The sequence below is a fragment of the Solenopsis invicta genome, chromosome 11, assembly GCF_016802725.1.
Source record: "Solenopsis invicta isolate M01_SB chromosome 11, UNIL_Sinv_3.0, whole genome shotgun sequence".
In the NCBI taxonomy this organism is placed as follows: Eukaryota; Metazoa; Arthropoda; class Insecta; order Hymenoptera; family Formicidae; genus Solenopsis; species Solenopsis invicta.
In genome coordinates this window covers 8,803,699-8,824,008 of record NC_052674.1, presented here as the reverse complement: position 1 = coordinate 8,824,008, position 20,310 = coordinate 8,803,699, and the positions used below count along the sequence as shown (strand labels likewise).

At 41.1% G+C, this 20,310-nt stretch overlaps 2 protein-coding genes across 4 annotated transcripts in view; one reads left to right on the top strand and one right to left on the bottom strand.

Moving 5' to 3' along the window:
- Nucleotides 1-20,310, top strand: part of LOC105208061 (E3 ubiquitin-protein ligase MYCBP2) — a 183,796-nt gene that overhangs the window by 9,141 nt on the left and 154,345 nt on the right. The window lies entirely within an intron of this gene.
- On the bottom strand, nt 429-18,344 carry LOC105208050. 2 transcript variants are annotated; one of them, XM_026136876.2, is made up of 3 exons: nt 18,003-18,344; nt 11,108-11,888; nt 429-4,142 (listed from the first exon to the last, which is right to left on the bottom strand). In XM_026136876.2, the coding sequence occupies exons 2-3, from the start codon at nt 11,318-11,320 to the stop codon at nt 2,778-2,780; spliced, it is 1,578 nt and encodes a 525-aa protein (XP_025992661.2). In that variant the 5' UTR covers nt 11,321-11,888; nt 18,003-18,344; the 3' UTR covers nt 429-2,777. The 2 variants fall into 2 exon arrangements, with proteins under 2 accessions (XP_025992661.2, XP_039310854.1); XM_039454920.1 differs by lacking the exon at nt 18,003-18,344 and adding an exon at nt 12,207-12,777.

Here is a 20,310-nt window from a genome sequence, read left to right as displayed (position 1 = left end):
GATATACAGTTTCTTTTTCGTCTTGCAAAGATAGTACTCAAACGATGTTTTGTTCATCCGTCGCGGCGTTATAAGTTGTCGTGAGCACGGTCGTGGTAAATAGGACACAAATCCATAAGAATAGCTAACGTTATCCAATCATAATGGAACGTACAAATTATGTATTTTAGTAAAACACAAGTATAAACATATAAAATATTTAGAGATAATGTCTGTTCAAAGTTCTAGTTAAAATTGTATATTATTGCATTTAATCGTTACAATTATATCATTGCTTTTATTTGCAATTTATTTTCAAAATTCAACAAAATAGTAAATAAATTTTAATTAATTTTTGCCAATATAATAAACAGTATACATACCTATTAATTGAAAGTATATTAGCACGTGATTTTTTTGAAGAACAATCTTAATATGATTAGCAAATACGTTATTGGTATCGTCTTTATTGTATTTTCGGTCGTTCAATGCGAAACAAATTATACAGTCGGCTGTCGTTATATCACAGTCTCACGATAATATAACTATATATGACATTATAAACTGATTTTGTTCACCACAACGATATAATTACACACATATACACGCATACATACCTGCGCATATAGTTTGCATACGTCGCGGCGTATTAGACTCTGATCTTTCCGATATTATTAGCTGGATGCTAATAAAACCTACCTTGGCGGAGTTCGAGTTATCGAGTATAAGAGGCACAAAAAGTTTTTCGAGACTCAATTCTCTTCTTTCATGCTCTCGAGACGAAGCGTAGCCTACCTCCGTCTTCAAGTGTTTCGAGTGCTTGGGCCTTCTGTTCAATAAATTAATTCTAACCGTACGATATATTAGTTTCCGACAAGCTTTATTTTACTTCTTTTTTCCGTAATCGGCGAAACGCCTTTTTATGATTATCAAAATATTAGATCAATATCGCGGTGTATGCCTCCTTTTAATTAAGGGGAAAGGGAGAGGAAAACGTTTATTTATTTTCATCGATTATGATCTAGGAGTACGTTCGCTCATAATCAAGTCCTTTAAAATGTTTTCATTATACGCATCAAACGCGTCGAAGAATATTGCTATATGGCGAGATGTACATTCAAAGTAATTTTTGTTTGGTATTACAAGATCACCTGTTTCGCTGAAAATTTTTTCCAGCGTTACATAAACACACAGCAAATTCGGTGTAACAAACGTTTTGATTATGCCGTGACTTACTTAAGATTAAATATAAATTATAATAACAATAACAATTTCGTATATCGTATATTTGTAAAGTTTTATAGCAAGTTTGCTTTAAATAAATGCACAAACATTAATAACATAACGTAATAACGAATTTGTAGTATACGACATAGTTAAAAATTAAATCACTGGTTTTACGGTCTGACGGATCTCACTTTTTCCAAAAGCGTGTACGAAACAGTGGCGGATTTATATTTTCAAGGGCTTAAAGCTAACGTTTCCATTTAAAGGGTCCTTTTTATTAAAAATTGTTCAAAAAGTAAGAGTGTTCATATTTAATAAAATTAATAAAACAGCATGTTTTAAAACGAACAAGCAGTGTTTTATTTTAATTGACGTAATTATTATTTATCTTTATTAAGCAACAAACTTTGAAGTTGAAAAGAAAAATTGAAAATACCTGTCACAACTTATCAAACGATGTATATGCCATTAACTTATAAATTCGCCACTGATATGAGGTGTGGAGTATTTGTTTTATCTTAATAAATCGATCTTGCTGGTTTATTTTTGTTCTTTGACTTGTTACATTGCTATCAATCTTCTTCTCTATAAAAACGATATAGTTTGGAATGATTTTGATATGAAAGCCTAGCGAAGAATTTCATCTCCGTCCGTTCGTTTTTCTCCTTGTGTTCGAGAGATCAGAATTTATATGGAGTTGACACGAATTACGTATTGTGTCTCTCCAGGAATGGCACAACTGTCCGAGCGAGTAGTTATCCCATTGTCTTGGTCCTTTCGTACCGTGATTTTCGCTCGAAACGCTCACTAATGTTACGTCGATAACCGCGCTATCGCTATCGATCGATGAACTTAAAGCAACGGAAGTGCGAAAGGTCGGTCCAATCGCGTATCTTACGCAAGACAGCGAATTTAATTTTCTCTACACGAGTTATGCTTTCCTCACTCTCTTTTCTGCTTCCTAAACCGCCGAGAATCTCGCTTCGTCTACATCTTTTACGACATCTGGCTCGCCTTCTCGCCTTCTCGCTTTTTCGAAAGTTTAATGATAAACTGAACTAGCTGCAACAACTGATTAGCCGAATTCGCGACTCGTTCTAAAAAAAACCTTTTAATCGCCGTGACCGTCTTTGAGGTAAAAAGCGGCCCGAGGAATGAAAAGAATCGCAGTCTGAATAATCGATGGCCGTACGTGATATGTGAATGGAAGTTTACGACCTGCATTGTACTAGGAGAGATAATCGATTAAATTAAAAACGAGCCACGATTTCGGGGCTGCACATACTTTGCGTTCTAGTATATCCCAAGCGGCAACGGTTTGAACGCAGTTTATATTAAACACACGCTTAACATCCCTCTCTTCATTGGAAGGACTCTTCTCACGTTCTCCGAACACATCGGATTCAAGTTTTTACGATTACTGTTCTTCACTGGCGCCAATTGCGCGGCGTCTCTCATAGCTCTCACAGCTTGTACACTCTAAAGCGGCTCGACGTTTCCGCCCACTCGAGTTCCTCTTCAACGGGAGCGACGATCGTGGGCCTCCTCGTCGAGCCGCACGGGGCGTCTCGTTACAATTCGGTCGTGAGAGGCTCGGCCTTCTCGACGATCACATGAAACTCCGTCTCCCGATACAGTCTGCCGTCTGGTACCACCATCGTTATCCTGCTATCGACTGGTGTGCCTGAGGTCGCGGCTTCCCTGCCAATTACGCCGTTCTTCTTCGAGACTACGTCAGGTGCATTGGTCGGCACGCTGATCCATTTTTTTCTATTGTTTTGTCGGCGTCTTCGACAGCACCAGACGATCAAACACACACATACTATCAGGGCGAGAATAGCACCCACGATGATTAAAATGAAGACGAGCATGGAGCCGCCGAGCGAGCAGTGACGCGCCTCGTAGTCGACGAAACGGATCGGCGCGCCATCCATTCCGCCGTCCAAACACAGAAAGGTTTCCGGGGTCTCGTTGATAGGTTCCTGCGGTTGCGATTGGGGCGGCACTAACGAGTTTTCTCTCGCGTAGAACCGCGAATAGACGTTCGTGTAGTTGAGCACGTAGTTCTTCCACACGGGTAACATCTGGCAATCACATGGTTGCGAGATGACGATATTGTCGAGCTCGGGTCGGAAACTCGTGCGGTCAAACATCAGCGAACCCTCTTCGAAGTTGCTGACGCTGTTGTTCTTGAAAATGAGGTCGTGTGTCAAGGATGGTGACGAGGCTGGCGGCCTGCTCTCGCGATCCGCCCGAATACCCAGGAACGCGCCCACGCTGATACTGCCGAAAGTGTTATTCTTGATGATAACGGCACCTTGCGCGGTCACGTCGAAAGCCTCGCTCTCCAGGTTGTCGATTACGCAGTTCTGTATTGCCACCGTACGCGGACTCCTCACGATGAAGGCGTTGCTCCTTACGGTGCCCATTTTCACGCCGTCCAACATAAATTTATAATAAACTTCGATATCGTTCATGGTGCGACTTGGCATCTGATCGCCGAACGTCCCGCCTATCACGTGCAGATATCCGACTTCGAACTTCTTAAAGGCTTGCGCCTCCGTTGTCTCGACGCGACAGTTCTCCAGTCGTAGGTTTTCCGTGTGAATCAGATTGGCGAACGAGAAGGCACTCAGCTGGCCGATCCGTACGTTCTGAAACGTGATCCCCTCGACATCGCCGCGAAAGACGAAACTCGGCATTACGTCGATGTTGCTGTTCCGCACTGAGATTTTCGTGCGCGTGCTATGCGGCGACAGTTCGAAGCTTTGCCTGACTAGGGTTAGATTCGCCACGTTCACCAGGTCCACCGATCGTAGCCCGGTCATTGAGACTAGGCTCGAGTTCGCGAGAGTCACCGACGAGCAGTTGCTCACCGCTATCCTGCTGGTGTGTGGACTCAGCCGTCTATCCCCCTCCGTGGTTAGGATTAATTCCTGCAAATTGAAATAATCTTTTGTTAGGAACTTATTTCTGCAGTATTTAACTGTCTACATTTAATTTAGCTATGTATACGGAAAAGATCCGCAGACGTAATTGTATAATAATTAAATTTATTTTATGAATATTAATTACAAAACCGTATTAACCGTATTATCATAGATTATTTTTTACCTAAGAAAATAAAAAAAAATATTTTTGAAACCAAGGTATTAGAGACAGGGTGTTGGGATAATAACTTTTTTTTTGCTGAGAAACTAATTACATTGATATTAAGTAGAAAGAACAGAGTATTCTCCGGTGTAATCTGGTACGCAATATACCGAGAAGAAGGTCTCTCTAATAGGGATCGAATAACTATAATTGCAAGCAGGTGTAACTATCCTAATTATTCGCGACGCGTGCGCCCAGCCTCGCTAATTGCTGCGAATAATGTCGTTATCATAATCACAGAGGAAGCTTAATTTCGCGACACTGCAGTCCTTTCCGTCTTGCGTCTGTCGCAAGATACGTCGGCGAAGATCATCGATTTAAACGAAAGTCACGTTTTCTTCCTTTAGCTTTTTTTTCCCCCCTCTATCGACTGTTCGCGCGAATTTACATCGAGCTATCAGTTCTGTTGGATTTTCCACTCTGGCGCGTGCTAATACGTGTTTGCTCTTGCATACGAATTAGATGACTGCGCAGGATTATCCGCTTCGCGTGAACTTGTCACGTGTCGTGCACGTAAACGATGCACGTCCGATATATTGAACAGAGGCCGTTTTGTACATCTGCACGGCGGCGGACGGAATCGAAGGAAAAGCGACACGGATAATTTCGCGAGGCTCGCAGCGCGCATCGTGTACCCTCGCATCGAATCACGTTATTGGAATGTTGCTCGCGATATATTCGCTTCCTCGTTTTATTCGCGCAATTGCAATTTTCGTGACGTCGGAATGTCGCTTGATAACGTTCGCCGACACCTAGTGTATCAAACAGTCGATCGCGAAATGTACGCGATTCTCCATTGGCTTTGATTTGTACAAAGGGGCCGCGCGAGATATCTCGCGTGCGTCGCTCGAGGCTACGTATGTTGCTCTCATTAATTATCTCACTCCTCTGCCTAATCGATTCTGTTTGAACGTTGTATTTCGAGAGAAAAGGAGAAATAATTGCTGTACATTATTATCATCATTGTATCTAATATATATTAAACGTATCTGTAATAAGTGTGTATATATAAAAACAAATTTTTACTCGTGCTTCTCTGTAAATAAAGATGAAGGTCCAACTGAAGGAACGATCTATCTAACATCGATATAATAAGATCATAATGCGGATAGAAAAATACGTGAGGCAGAATATTCATGGAATGGTGAAAAACAAAGAATAGAAAAGAACGTGACATAGGTCGATGAATGAAAAGGGCTTTTATATTATACTTTTTTTTTTAGGCCCTGTCGTTCTTACGCATTAACGTCTTGCCCATTCGTTTCGTCCTGCCTCTGTTCAAACTTCCCCTTTTGTTCTTGTCCTCATTGTTCAAGGCTACTTTTGGACGCACGATGTCGAGCAGAGATTATCAACCAACGTATTGTACTTGCTTATTCCGAACTAAAGTCTATCTTTATCTTGTCTGGGACAATTTACAGACTCGGAGATAAACGCGAAAAGTATTGAAATTCAAGTTCCAGTTCTTTTCCACGAAAAATCCTATTCGAAAACTTTCTGTTAACTTTTTTTTTTCATACGCCGTGCGGAGAAAATACCCAGAAATTTTTAGCTTTAGATCCTTTCAGAAGTTATGATCATCTTCGGAAAATTCGATGTTGACCTCCCAAGGCGATTGCATTGAAAAATGTAATTGGTTCTTCTATCGCGTGATGGCTTCTTATCTATCCAACACATTCGACATGCCCCACAAACATAAAATTCACAAATGGGTAGGTAGGTCGCCGCAGATCGAATCATTGTCGTAACTCTGCGGGATCCCAAAGGACATCTGAATTTTCTTTGAGAATTTTGCGCGTTTAGCGGGAAACGTGAGGTAAGCTCTGCGGGAACCAAGTACCGTGCAGTGGCGCTTTCTTTCGACCTTCAAGCAAACGCATCTTTATTCCGTTCATATTTTCCGCTTTAGTTACGCTCGAGCAATCTTTCTATGGACGATAGACTTTTCTTCTTCTGTATTCTCCAGACATTTTCACGCGTCACGTTCCTGACCCTGTGTCCTTTTTCTCGCGCCGAGCGTGCGCTTGTCGATTACCAAGGGGGAGTGATTCCCGGTGGGAATTAAACTCGAGCGCGCGCGTTAGCTCGCCTCGTACTAGTTTTCCAGTTTTTTGCATGCTCGTCGCGTGACATTTTCCCAACTGCAAATTCGCGAGGAAAATCTGTCCGACGAAACGCGCGATTCCGTCGAGGGATAATCCGCGAGAAATTGCGAGCTATCTAATGTCGATTATGGCAGTAGTCGAAAGTATCTTTACGTATCTAATCGAATGGTAGAACGTTAGGTAAACGGTTTGAGGGTTCGCCGTCGAATAGGTAGACACTTTGCCGGATGAAAATGAAAATGAGATTGGTTTAATGGGTGGGATTAAGCTCATTGGAGCGATATGCGATTGCCAGATCCTGCCGCGCGAGAAAGGGACGGAGGGAACTTTCGCTAAAATTGGAACGAAAAGCGACAGAAATGGAACCAAAAGCTCTTTTATGATCCATAAAGAATTTATGCGTAACAATTCTCTCACGGTGACTTCGAATTCTTTCGCGGAAGTCCGCGCATTGTCTGAATTTTTCGGACTCGTGCATTCTTTACGCGCGTTCAATAGTTTTTAGTGTAAAGAACATGATCGATGCGATTAATTTAATTCAATTATCCCGCGTAAGTCATCTAACTATGACAAATCTGTCGATTATATGAAATTATTATTTTTATTTTAATCAACAATTCGCACACGAGTGGCAGTTCGATTTCTCATTAACATAGGTACTTAACGAGGTACTTCATTAATTGTCTGTCACAGTTCATTACTTTTAGCTTATTATGCGGCACAGTAGCCGCGGTATATTGCTGCGAAGACTGATTGTTATTATTTACTTAGCCGTACTTTTTTATCCATTGCAATTTTCTCACGGAGAGCACGGCACATTGGCTCCCGCCTATGCTCCGCGTCTTTCCATTTTCCAAGTATTTTCATAACCGCGCGCGTCTTTCCGTTGGAAATGGCACCCTTACGTTTCCGACAGTATACGTTTACGGTTGTTACTTTTACACTCCCAACCGCGAAATGTTTTTTTTTTCCGTCATTTTTATCTTATTCTGTCGTTTCTCTTGTTACGGTGGAGCGAGTAAGTTTAAGGTCGCATTCGCTAAAAGGCAGCTTCAATTATTTATGCTCTTTGTCAATTATTCAACGCGCGACCAAGGACTTTGTACCCAGAGGATCCATCGATCGTCTTACATTGTTAAAAAGGATTTAAAGTGTTTTTGATTACTTGTAAATCGGGCTTTTATTACCAGTCTTAATTCAAATTGTTTTCGCGGAAACAGCTTTTGTGTAACATATGAATTAATCACGATCATTAATCACAAACTTGGCATGCTGAGATAAAACATCACTGTTTTTCTGCGTATACTCAAAACGTATTTTCTTCTTAAGATCTTTGTGAGTCGTTTTTTGCAATAATATTTTTAGGAAGCACTTTTAATCATTAATCACAAATTTGACAAATTTAATATCCTACATAAAATATATTTTTCTTTTTTATTATTCAAACTGTTATTTACAAATATTTTCTTTTTAAAGTTTTCATATTTACATTATTATTTGTTAACTAATTTTTTAATTCTGCGTTTTGAGAAACGAGAGAACGTTTGAAAAAGAAAGAAGTTCAAGTTTGAAACGTGAATCACATTAAAATATTAATTAATATGAAAACATTTGTTTGCCTTGAAATTTCTCTTCCATCACATTTCCTTCGTGCGCTAGGTTGCAATGTAATTATGAGTTCACTCCACACGCGTGATATGTCATCGATGATGAATGGGAAGCACGTTTTCGACCAATTAGCCGCGCAACAGAAATTCAATCCCGTTTCGAGCAATTTATATCCCTTATCGTTAGCGAGCCACTTCTTTCTTGTAATCCGCGTTATTATATCTTCCGCTCAACGATAAAGTCCACGCACGGCTCGCTCTTTTTGCTCGTATCCGCGCGCACGCGTGCAAGGTCGTCGAAACTGCCAGCGTGTCAGAAATATATATGCATGCATATATGTACGTACGATAGATACGTTTCTCTTGACGTAAAGTTCTCTCGCTTGCTCGCCCGAGCTCATCTTCCGACGGTCATTTCGTCACGCGTGTGCGAATTTTACGGTATTGTCGAATCGCCGGCAGCGTGCGACATGCACGCCGCTCGTGCACTCGAGCGGACACAAAGAACGCTTTATCGTGGAACAATAATGACAGCGAGAGACGCTCGCGAGGACGCGCGTTAACATTATCTCTTTCGTCCGGGATATGGTGCGCAGTAAAACAACGTCGTTGCATCGCGAAATATTTGTCCGCGTCGCGCTTGGAGCAACGTGGAGCTGCGATTAAATTTCCGTGGCGTATTCCGTTCTCTCTTTTCCTCTACGCGACGAATACGAGACTCGTTTGCGTATACCACGGGTACCGCGATACCAGAATTATTCCCGCGTGTGAAATTGATAAAATCTCGGAATTTTAAATCAAATAACGCGAGGGACTTTAATTGTAGTAACAGGGTTGATTGTTTTATCTATTCGTGTAATCGTTAAGCACGATATACATGTACACGTATACACAATATATATTCTATGCAGCCGTCCCCCCCCCCTTCCCACCGTGGAATCGCATTCATTACTTTCTTATCGTATTACTTCAACCTCGTACTCTACTGCTCGCTTTTCTATCGCGGAGGAAAAAGACGAAAGTCGGAAAGGGGCAGCGCGCTCGCGGATAGAGGAAGACGAAAGAACGGGGAAAGAAACTTTGGCGAAGTCGAATTTCAAACTCTCATCACCGCGAGAGAGAGTTTCCAAATTTATTCAATAAATTCCGGCGGTGGAAAAAGCGATAGTACTCGCGTTACCGTGTTTCTCCGCTTTACTACCCCTCTTCGCTCCCCCTATTTGATTCGATTTAACGAATACCGACTTCTGGGTAACTTCCGGTTTCAGCGCGTCACGAAGAAACTTGTCGGGTTCTGCGCGGAGAAGCACTGTTCTCCGAGTCCGACTGCTGACGGTGCTCGGTGGTTATCGCGATATCGCGTTGCGATTGTGAATCATCTACGCCTCTAGCGCGCGTAGGCATCGGACGCTCCTTCTTGATCGCACCGGTGTGCTCCTTTAATATCGCGGATGGCCGGAAGCGTTGGAAACGCGCGGGCCGTAGAAGGAACGAACAGCTCGCGTGATCGTAGATCGCCGAGGGATCGCCCGCTATTTTTTTCCCCCGCTCGAACGAATAGAGTGCGCGGCCGCCGGGGGATAAAAGCGAAACATTTACGAGAGAGGGTGGAGAAGGATCGGCGAATCCATCCTACCTCGTACGTGTACGTATCTACGTCTACCTGCTCGCCGGCGCGTGAGACCCTACCGATTTGCGTAAACACGCTCTAATTTATGGGGGTTTCCATCCCTCCGTCGCGGTTGGCACCCTCACGATTTACGAGAACCCCCCGCGTAGTTGGGAGATTAGGCTCGTTCTGACTGATCACTCTTCTATTTTCTCTTTTTCTCTCTGTCTCTTCGATCTATCTGTATCTTCCTCAGTCAGTTTATAACTACAGCAACAGCAAAGCCGGCCTCGAAACGCGATTATTACTTCTCGATTCTCGTTGCCGTCACCTCGAGCGATATGCAGCATCGAAGATCGTACTGAGATCCCGGCTAAACATTTTTTCTAGTATTTCTTTTTTTTTCTATTCTCCCCTTTCGACCGCGGGAGAGAGATCGGGTTTTACGATTTCGCCATCGCACGAAGCTACCTGCGGTACCGCCCCTTTATCTCCCCGACGGGTAATTCGCAAATGGAATAACGTCCCTCGCGGAACAAAGAACGGGGCAGACAGAGCTCCGTGTCGCATTGTCTGAGATTTTTCGTGCGATAGCGATAGACCCCGCCGCGGTTTCCGCACGAATTCGTTGTCGGGAGAGAGAGAGAGAGAGAGAGAGAGAGAGAGAGAGAGAGAATGCGGGCGCGAGAATTTTTCTATCGTCGTTCACCGAATCGTTCGGATCGTTTAAGGTAGAAAGGTAAGGAAAGATCGGAGACAGAGATCGGACAACTCTCATCCGATCGAACGTTGAAATTATCAGAATAGAAAGAATCGAGTTAACCTTAGAACCTGACCTTAAGGTTTGAACGGCTCCGCCGGAAAATAGATGCCTATAAAATTATGTTTTTTGCATTAAAGCCATTAAGAAATGTTAAAGAGAATTATTAATATTCTATTCAGAGAGCGAGGGAGAATTTTTCTCTCCGCGCAGAAGAGAAATATAAAAATATGAGAGCAGCATGAATAAAATGGAGCAACGAATAATTACAATTAAAATATAATAATCATACATTTAATAGATTATAATTATTTTTGTTAAAAATTTATACGTTATATGTTGTTCTACTGCAATTATAAATGATATACTTAAAACGTACGAGTATTCATTATACGAATAGGGATTCGAGTTACATGTTTTCGTTCGTGTTGAACAGAGTCGGGTTTCGAGTTAAAATACGACGAGCTGGAATACGAGAAGAGAAAATATACTTCCTTGTCTCTGGAGTCGAAAGATACGTGCCTAGATATATGTTTCTGATAAGGCAAACGGTATTTTTTTCATTCGCTATCTTTTCGTCGACTTCACGCGGTATCAAGCGGAGATTCAATCGAAAATCGATTCTCGCGCGAATGCTTATCGGAGATACGATTTGTGTCGAACCTACCTCTCCCTCCTCCTTGCATTCGCAGGTCAATCTGCCGTAGTGGTCGCAGGAGCAGGGCGGATAATCGCACCTGCTGGTGGAGTTGGTCAGGACGCCCTTGAGTAAGCTGCTCCAAAAAAGTCCTAAGATCGCGCTGCCTAACACATATCTCGTTGCTCCCATTTTGCGCCTCTCGCTCGCTCCTTCTTCCCCTCCTCTCTCTCCTTCTGCCATGCGCTCAAAGGGTTCCCTCTTCTCCTTCTTCACGCTACTTCTTCTTTATTACCGGCTGTTTTATACCAAGCCGGCGTCAGGCAATTCCACATCGAGCCGACCGTTAGGTCGCCCCGACATGTCTGTGCTTTAAATCTGCGCCGTCGAACCCGACGCTTTCAATTTACGCCTTGGCTTAGCGTGCGATTAAATACTGACTGGAGGATCGCACTCGCAATTAATCCGGCTTGCACCACGAAAAACTATCTCGAGTTGAACGTGGCACGTGACATATGCCACGTAATGTTACGTGATTCGATCATAATCTGCGTTCCGTCTCTGAATGAATTCATGCCTCTCGATGACGATCCAGTATAAGTATCCTTCAAGTTTATTCGAACTACCGACCCGAAGAGTCTTCTACTATGACATTCGTCTCGATGCTTCGCTTCCTCGTTGGGACGTCGGCGCGATCCAATTTTGCCGGTGACAGGGTACAACGTTCTCGAACATTGCGTCGTATGTATGTGTCTCGTCACTAAGTTCTTCCTCTCTTCGATCTTATTCCTCTCGAAACGATAGCCCGTCTCTGTAAGGATAGAGAAATTAGAAACTTTGCACTTCTCAGTCTCCAGTCTCTTCTATCTTTTCTCGCTTATTCTTTCTAACGATTGAAAAAAAAATATATATATATTAAAAACTCGTATTTTTGCGGAGGACTTTTTTCTGTATATTTATATATTTTTTCTATACATTGATGATCTTTTTTTTGTAGATCCAATTTATTATTTATATCTGATATATTGAATTATTAAAAGACCACGTTCCGGATTTTTTCTATTAAATATATCTTGAATGTTTTATCGCGGAAATTAGTTTACGATTTTTCCAAGATATCATGACGTACGACGATATCAAACAGTAACATTTTTGTTTCCCCTTTCAAAGTGACACCACGTTGCGTTATCATGCTCGATCATACAGGAACGGACGAGCTGTTGAAAAGTGCCACGCGATACCGCTGCATCAAACGACAGCGTCGCAATATCCGATGATAATAATCCGCGATCTGCCACTCGGCTACTCTCCCACTGTATACTGTTGCGTGACTAATCGTGCCTACATTCCTGCGTTATCAGAGTGCTCTCGCTCGACATGACGTGGTTCTGTTTATCGTACAAATATGTCAACTGCCGTTACGGTAAACTTTTCGCGTTAGCGTTCCGCGAACATGCTTCTCTCGATTATTTGCGATATAGTTTAACGATAAAATCATCTTATTAATCGGTTCTTTAACTTTAAAACTTACGTTAACAAACTAAAAAGAAATAAAGTTATAGTTTGAAGAATAACGATCATAAACGATTTAAAAGTGACGATTATTTTTAGATATGATGGAATAAAATTAAAAATATTTGTATGAAAAACTGTTGAAAAAATACATAGACATAATTTTCACTAATATGAAAAAAACTAAAAATAAATTTTATTACGTTTGATTTGTAGTCAGCGTAACGTTAAATTTGATAATGTATCTTATAACACATATAATTATCAAATTTAAAATTATTTAATTTTATTAATCTTTGCTTGATTTAATTTTTTTATATTATGGTGATAATAAATGTAACATTATTCCGCGTTTCGAAGTCAAATAGATATACTAATTTGAAAATTTTTACAGAAAGTGTTTATATTAGTAATTTAGAAAATTGTTGTCGTAGATAATTGATAAAATGTATCTTTGATATCTTCATTTCTCGATGAAATAAAGTTGGTCCATTCAGGCAATAACAAAAAAAAAAAAAAAAAAAAAAAGGAAACGGCATGAAGTGGAAGCAAGCGATCGATAACGTGAAAAGAACGTTGTGAATGAAAGGCGATCTCACTCAAAGGATTCGAGAAGAATTTCCCTTTACGATCAAGTCTTTCAAACGACGACCGCTCGAAATTTCTTCCGGTCCGGTTTTCAGTCTGTCTCACGGCTTTTTATTCCACTTCCAGTAGTAACAAAGAGATACCTTACTATTAACGCGGTGCTTTTACTAAGCTAATTGCTCATTGCATTAATTAGTTACAAAAAATTAACTTTAATATTAAGCTTGGCAAAAATTTGAAGCCTCAAGCTCTTAAGATTTGCTTCAATTATATTTTTATAAATATTCTTATGAATTTATGAACAGTGTATCTCAAATCAAATTACATATATTAAAGAATAATAGATTTTTAATTTAGAAATATATTTAAAAAGGAAATGTTTACATTTTTCATGAGAATATTTATATTGGTTTTTTTTTAGTACTGCCGACGTTTGTAAAATTAATTCTCGTTTCATTACTCATCCCCTTATCGTTCGCTTTCAATAACAGAGATAATAATATCGCGTGAGAAAACTCATACATCGCTGCATCGATCCGTAGATCATTTTCAATTAACGAATTTTCTTGTTCCTCGGCGTTACGATCGAGTAACAGAGGGAAAGAGAGAAAGAGAGAAAGAGAGAGAGAGAGAGACAAAGAGCAGGTGCGCGGCGATCGTTCGTGCACGATTAATTGACCGGTATCGGATCACCCTGGGCGTCGGTTTTGTGGCAACTATAACGAACAAGCGAAACAGAGCAGAGAAATAGGACCAAAGAATATACACATAGAAAAAAAAGGGAGAGAATGCCGAAACGAGGGTTCGATAACTAAATCGCTCTGCAGGCGGAGACGAAGACGCAAATTATTCTGAGCCGACGACGATGGAACGAATCCCATCTCCGCGTGATAGGACGATTAAACGTTTCGACCCGTCTGATTTACGCCTCGTTAATGGATATTCATATATATTCGAGTCCGAGACTCGAGATTGGACAATCGGAAAGGCTCGCGTATTTATCGTTCCAGAAACACACAACTGAATGAAACGGATAGGCGCTATCCCATCGGTCTCCCTCTCGCTTCTTCGACACGCGACACGCGGACGATAGGTAAGGTACATGTAGGAGTAAATCGTTTCCGATTACGTGACTCTTCCTCTCGTTCGTAATACCACGTCGATTCACTGGCAACGTACATGTATATATGTATATATGTGGCAAGTCGTCGACTTCTCGCGCCCCGTTCGACTGTGCGCGACTCCACCGGAATACCGTATGCGATTCTCACAGCTGCATGCAATTTTAGGAAAGAGAGAGAGAGAAAAGGTAATGACGATTTTCCGCGAGCAGTCCACCTTTCAACCCCCGTTTCGAGACATTCGCCTTTATTCCTTCGGCACCGTCTTATCTTCCCATCCGTTTTATCGCCGCGACTTGTAAGAATTGTCCGCACCCTCCCGGGAAAGCGTTTGCAGACGGTGATAACGATAAACGAGGCGAGGTAGTCGGAGAAATAGAGAACACCGAGGATTCACCCCTCACAGTAGCTTACGAAGATCCTGGAGGGAATAATTTTTTCGTACTGAGGGATTAAGATAGGATTTCAGGACTGTGATCCGAGACAAGGGTTAATCCGGCAATGATTTGACCAGCAAAGGTTCCGTTTCATCCCTGTGTTCTCAATAGATAAATGTTGAGAAGGGAATACTTAATTTTCTTTTAATAAAAAATTATTGCTCCCTGTCTCTCTCTCTCTTTCTCTCTTCATTCTGAATATGTTTATATTATTATATAAATTGTACAATTTTATACGCACGACACGCTCGTTAAACAGCGGATTCGTTAAATAGTTCCAGAGCTATATATATATATTTCCAATAGTAGAATGTTTGTCTCATTATAACGAGGAAATAGTTGGTCGAGTTTCATCGAGCTGATCGTGACCCGTTTCGATTATTTACGTATTAAAATGATGCGATTTGAATAAAGTTGGCCGTCATTAGAGGTGCACATGACGTGGCTGATGAATTAATGCGGTATTATGAGGGAAGGGGGAGGAAGAGGAATATATAGCGATAGACTATGTGTATCAATTATTGATAAGCTCTCCCTCGCGGTGTCGCGTTTAGCTAATTCAACTGAAACGTTCGATGTATTTCGAACGTTTGGTGTTTTAGCCGCGTTTTAGTCGCAATTTCCGGCGTGCAACGCGACTGCATTTTGAAATTTTATCGAAACTCCGAGATCGCCGACCCACTTCATTGCACTTTCATTCCAGCGAATGACAAGCCCATTTTGCGCGACTTTTTATCCGTAATCGGAAATGGAATAGATACGCTGGAAAATGCCAAATAATTGCAAATTTCATTTCCCCACTGATTACTCGCGCGTAATAAAATTGCATTCTTCCGAAGAAATGCAGACGACTATTGCCAATTTTTGATGATTAAAACTGTTGTACGTTAACAATTTCACTGAGTTAATTTACGTTTTGTCGTTAATTTCAAGTAGTCCGTTGGCAATTTATTTAGCAATGAATATAAATTATTCATCAGTGTCCTTCAGTCAGGTTAGTCACTAATGCATTTCACCGCGTTCGTTATTTTCGAATGCAGCTGTACATCTCGCGCCTCGTACCAGTCAAACATTTCCAATGACGAACCGACCACGCCAGGATCGAACTGTCGGTTTTGCGCGCGTGAAAAATAAAATCACGTGTGTCAAGCGATACGGTATGTTGTAACGGTCCGATGATTCTGTTTGAATAGAACGCAGGTTTGTACAGAGGCGCGTCTACCGCGTCTCTCGCGCACTTGCTCATTTCCATGTTTGTTACGATAACGAATGGCGGCGCTTTCGAAAGCGAACGAAAAAATATTGGTTTTGTTCGTTATCGATATCACGTTTTTAATGTGACACACGACTGATATCGGCACGGAGTCGATGATAACCTACATTACGGAGAACGCCCGACCGTCTTTTCTAAACGGCACATTTTTCTTCTCTCGTGCGCCTCTCTGCCCTCTCCTCCTGCCCCCGAATAATCCGTCGCGTAATAATGAAGACTTTACGCTTGTCGACTTGGAAGATGAATTTTTGTTTGACGAGCGAGATTATACCGATTTCGAGAGAATACGATTATGAAAATTGTTATCTTAAAAATTTGATTTCTATGCAAAAGCAAATTACTGGGCGAAGACATTTAATACATTTCGTAATTTTCCATCTTCTCATCTTGTATTGCGTATTTGAGAAAAATGACAGTTGCAAAATTAGAGATATCGCTCTTTCTCAATGTTCATCTTTCAATCAATAAGTATTATACGTAATAAGGACGTAATAAAATCTAAACGTAGCGTTATCTACTAGCAGAAGAGCAAATATGCTTTTAATCAATTTCATGTCTATAAATATCTTTTCTTCCTTTTAATCGCGCGATATCTAGCGGTTCTTAGCGTTGTTTTCCGTTGGGGATGCAATATCTTTCGACGTCTCTCGGTTTAATCCAGGCGCGCTATATAATTTGCGCACCGTTGCGGCCCTGCGTCTCGTAACTCAAGTAACGTTATGCATGCAACGCAGAGAGCAACGCCGGTCGGAATGTTTAGTCTCGCGGCATTGTTTTCAATTTCGAGATAACAGTAGGCGAGAAAGGTAAAGCCCAGCTGAGGGTACTCCAACGTTGTTACACCACGAGCCCTTAGAGAACGAGAGAGAGGGGCACGAATAAATTTCTTCTTTCCGGAATTATGCGGTGTAGTTTAGGAGATCCGCCCTCGAATATCGAACGATCCAAAATTCGATGCGGTCGTAAAGAAAATTTTTGTGAGCGCGCCTTTCTCACGCATCGAGTCAATATTTTACTTCTCCCTCGATGAGTTTGACGTACGGAAAGTCAATGGAAAATTTTTTTCTTTAAAAGAAAAGAGAAACAGAAATACTCTTTGCGAGCTCTCTGCGCAAGTTCTGTATACATATTCTACGCATATATCAGTACTGTTTAAGCAACTGTCAGCGCGTCCGACGTGCTTGTACGACAAGTGTAACGTGTCGCTCTTGACGTGACGCGACAATTAAGTCCTCTGGATGGCGGTAGCGGCGATTCTTTTCTCGAGGGCAGAGCCGGGCAGTGTGAGATGTTAGCGGTGAGAAACGAGCAATTAATCGACCCTGCAGCTGGCGCGGTTGTAGAAGATAGCGCGCCCGCACGATGCCACGTGGGAAATCAAGTATTACGGTCTCGCGATGATCCATTCGAGCGAGCCTCTCTCGGACGCGCGATCGCATAGAATAAACTCAACCGTCGCGACTGGGCTAGGCGGAATTTCTCGTCTCGTCTCGACGCTGTAGTGGTCGTCGTCGACGGTCGATCGGCTTTACGGTTCAATGCCGCGATTCGATCCGCGCTTTATTTTACGACTCGACAGACCGAGCGCGTTATTTTATGCGATCTCGGCAGAAAGGCTGCGTAATACAGCTGCCTTATGACGCCGATCGTGTTATGCAATGATTGCGATGGGAGAAGATAGGTGCCACGTTGACGAATCTTTGTACGGGATACGTCGGAGAAGAAAACGTTTCAACAAATTTCTCTGTACTGAAACATTCTCATGTTCCCAATGGCGTAAAGTAATTTAAAGAAAAAAATCCTTCGCTCATTTTTACGCGTGACACTGATCGACACAAGAATTGGTATTGCTATCGGGTGATCGTGTATTTCTAGGCTCCTTTTTCATCATCAGAATCATTTCCTTCACTCGTTCGAGCATCACGCTCGCGCATCGGCACCAGAACACTCATCTTATTAAACCGGCTAACCGGTCTCTTACAGAGAACACTTACAACGAGATGTAACGCGACTCTACATCGAAACGAGCTCGCTTCTTAAGTAGTTTATGTATATAATCCCGCGCACGAGCGAACCTCACGACGCGTCGTCGTCGACGCGCGAACAGCGACTGGCTGCCTTTCGAATTCGCGGCTGGTTTGCACCTCGACGATGGTTATCGCGCGACACGAGTATCCTCTCTCTCTCTGCTTCCCTTCTCCTACGCCACCCATCTCTTCCCTCCAGAGTAAAACGCATCCCCACCGAGCTCGGCAAACTTCCCTCCCTCGACCGGCACTCAGTACGTCCTCTGCTCCGTTGCGGCGCATCTCGTGCTTTCCTCTTCGCTTTGCCTCTCTCTACGAAAAATCCCAAAGCTTTTTCAACAAGTATCTTTATCTTAATCTCTAAGTTAATACGACCTCTTGTATAAATGATACATAAATCATGATTACTCGCATTTTGTCCGCGCGTTTCGTACATTCGTTCAAAAATTTGTGTCATTCGTTTGTACAATGAAAAGTTTTGCTATTATTAACTTCTTATATTTTCTGTTGGATCAATATTTTTTATTTCTTTGTCTCTCACATTTCCTCAGCATATTATATTGCCTATTATATACTTTTTAAAGTATACGATAAGTATACTTTACTACTTTTTCCCGAGAGATGGGAGCGAGAGATTTGATCTGCTGACCGAACTTTTTTAACTTGCGCCAATTATTTTTTGTGGATATTTGAGCAAGTTGGTATTTACATTGTCATTTCTATTGTAAATTATTGAAATGATGTATCGATTAAAGGAAAATGGCGAATAACATTATTTTACATAATAATAATTATTAATTAATTTTTTTTTTATCTCATTGGGTATCTCTCGTGCGACCCTTTTTCAATTCTCTCTTACGGTTGCAAACTCCTTATCAGTTACAACCGATAAGACACGACTGAGATAAGACTGTTAAGTCTCGGTGCTTTGGCTGCCATGATATTATCTTTCTTTGGTAATAGCGAAGAATTTATTTGTATTACCTTTGCGCGAAAAAAATATAGCAATGTTTTAGCGTATTAAAATTGGGAAATTTCTGATTATGGATAAATATTTTTTTACTTAACAAGAAATCCGTATTCTTTTTTATTATTTCGTTATTTTGTGTACAAATATAAATTCTATAATGTATTAGCAGCATATACTTTTTATATTTGTCATTAGTATCAGATCGGAAAGGCGAAATATTTAAATGAAGTCGGAAACGAAGTTTGAGAAGCTAATAACTACATTGAGTTATTCGAGTTGACAACCCATGATAAATTGCTTCTGATAAAAGCGTACTATTTCGTATTTTGATGTTCATTTCCCCTTGCATTTCATAATTCTTTAACAATGTTTGAAAATTCATGCTACTCGAAAATAATGTGATTAGTGCGGCTGAATTTATAATAATGTTGTAGACACATACAAAATTCCGGTTGCATTTATCGCTAATTAAATTTCGTTCGTCTCTGCGTTATTATCTTGCATCGAGAAAACGATCGTGAATTGTCACGTAAATTGAGGCATAAAATTTTCGGTAATGGACGTACTAACGAGACTGTAAAATATTTCTTTTCTCTTATTTTGAAAATTGATTTTGCCATTTACTTTTCCGACAAGATGTCACAGATGACATCGCGACGTTCTAAAATCCGTACGACGGCCTTCAACGGATGTTACTACTCCCGTTGCATCGCGATATTTTGACAGCCATGGATTTTCGGGACATTGGATTTCCGTCCTACATTGATCCGCTTCGAAAATCTCGTGGGGGTTTACAAAAGAAAATACAGATAGAGCGCATACAACATAGCATTCATTTCCGTAATTGTACAACGCTTCGTAACTTGGTAACGACAATTTTTCACAATCGATTTTTTGCCACGCAAATATTGTTCGCATTGCGACCGTTTTATTCTGTAGCGCAAAAATGTTTCATGATAAATGTAGTTACCACGTGTTTATTTTAATATTTGGATTTACCTTTCTCCTACTTTTTTCATGGTCGTATTATGCACCTCGCACACCATTAAACTTTGTACACATTGGTAAACGATAAGCGATGAGTTTTGAATTCTGAAGCGAGACGTGGAAATTTGTTTGTAAAAAAAAAGCAGTTTGGATGAAAATAACTCGCAATGAATGGTGTACATGATGATAACGAAAATAATGTCTCTAATTAAATAGTTATCTTGAAATATAATTTTTAATAAAGTTGACATTAAAATATTTAAAAAGTTCTTAAAAATATAGATTTCGCTATAATGGTTATTTCTATGTTTGTAATAA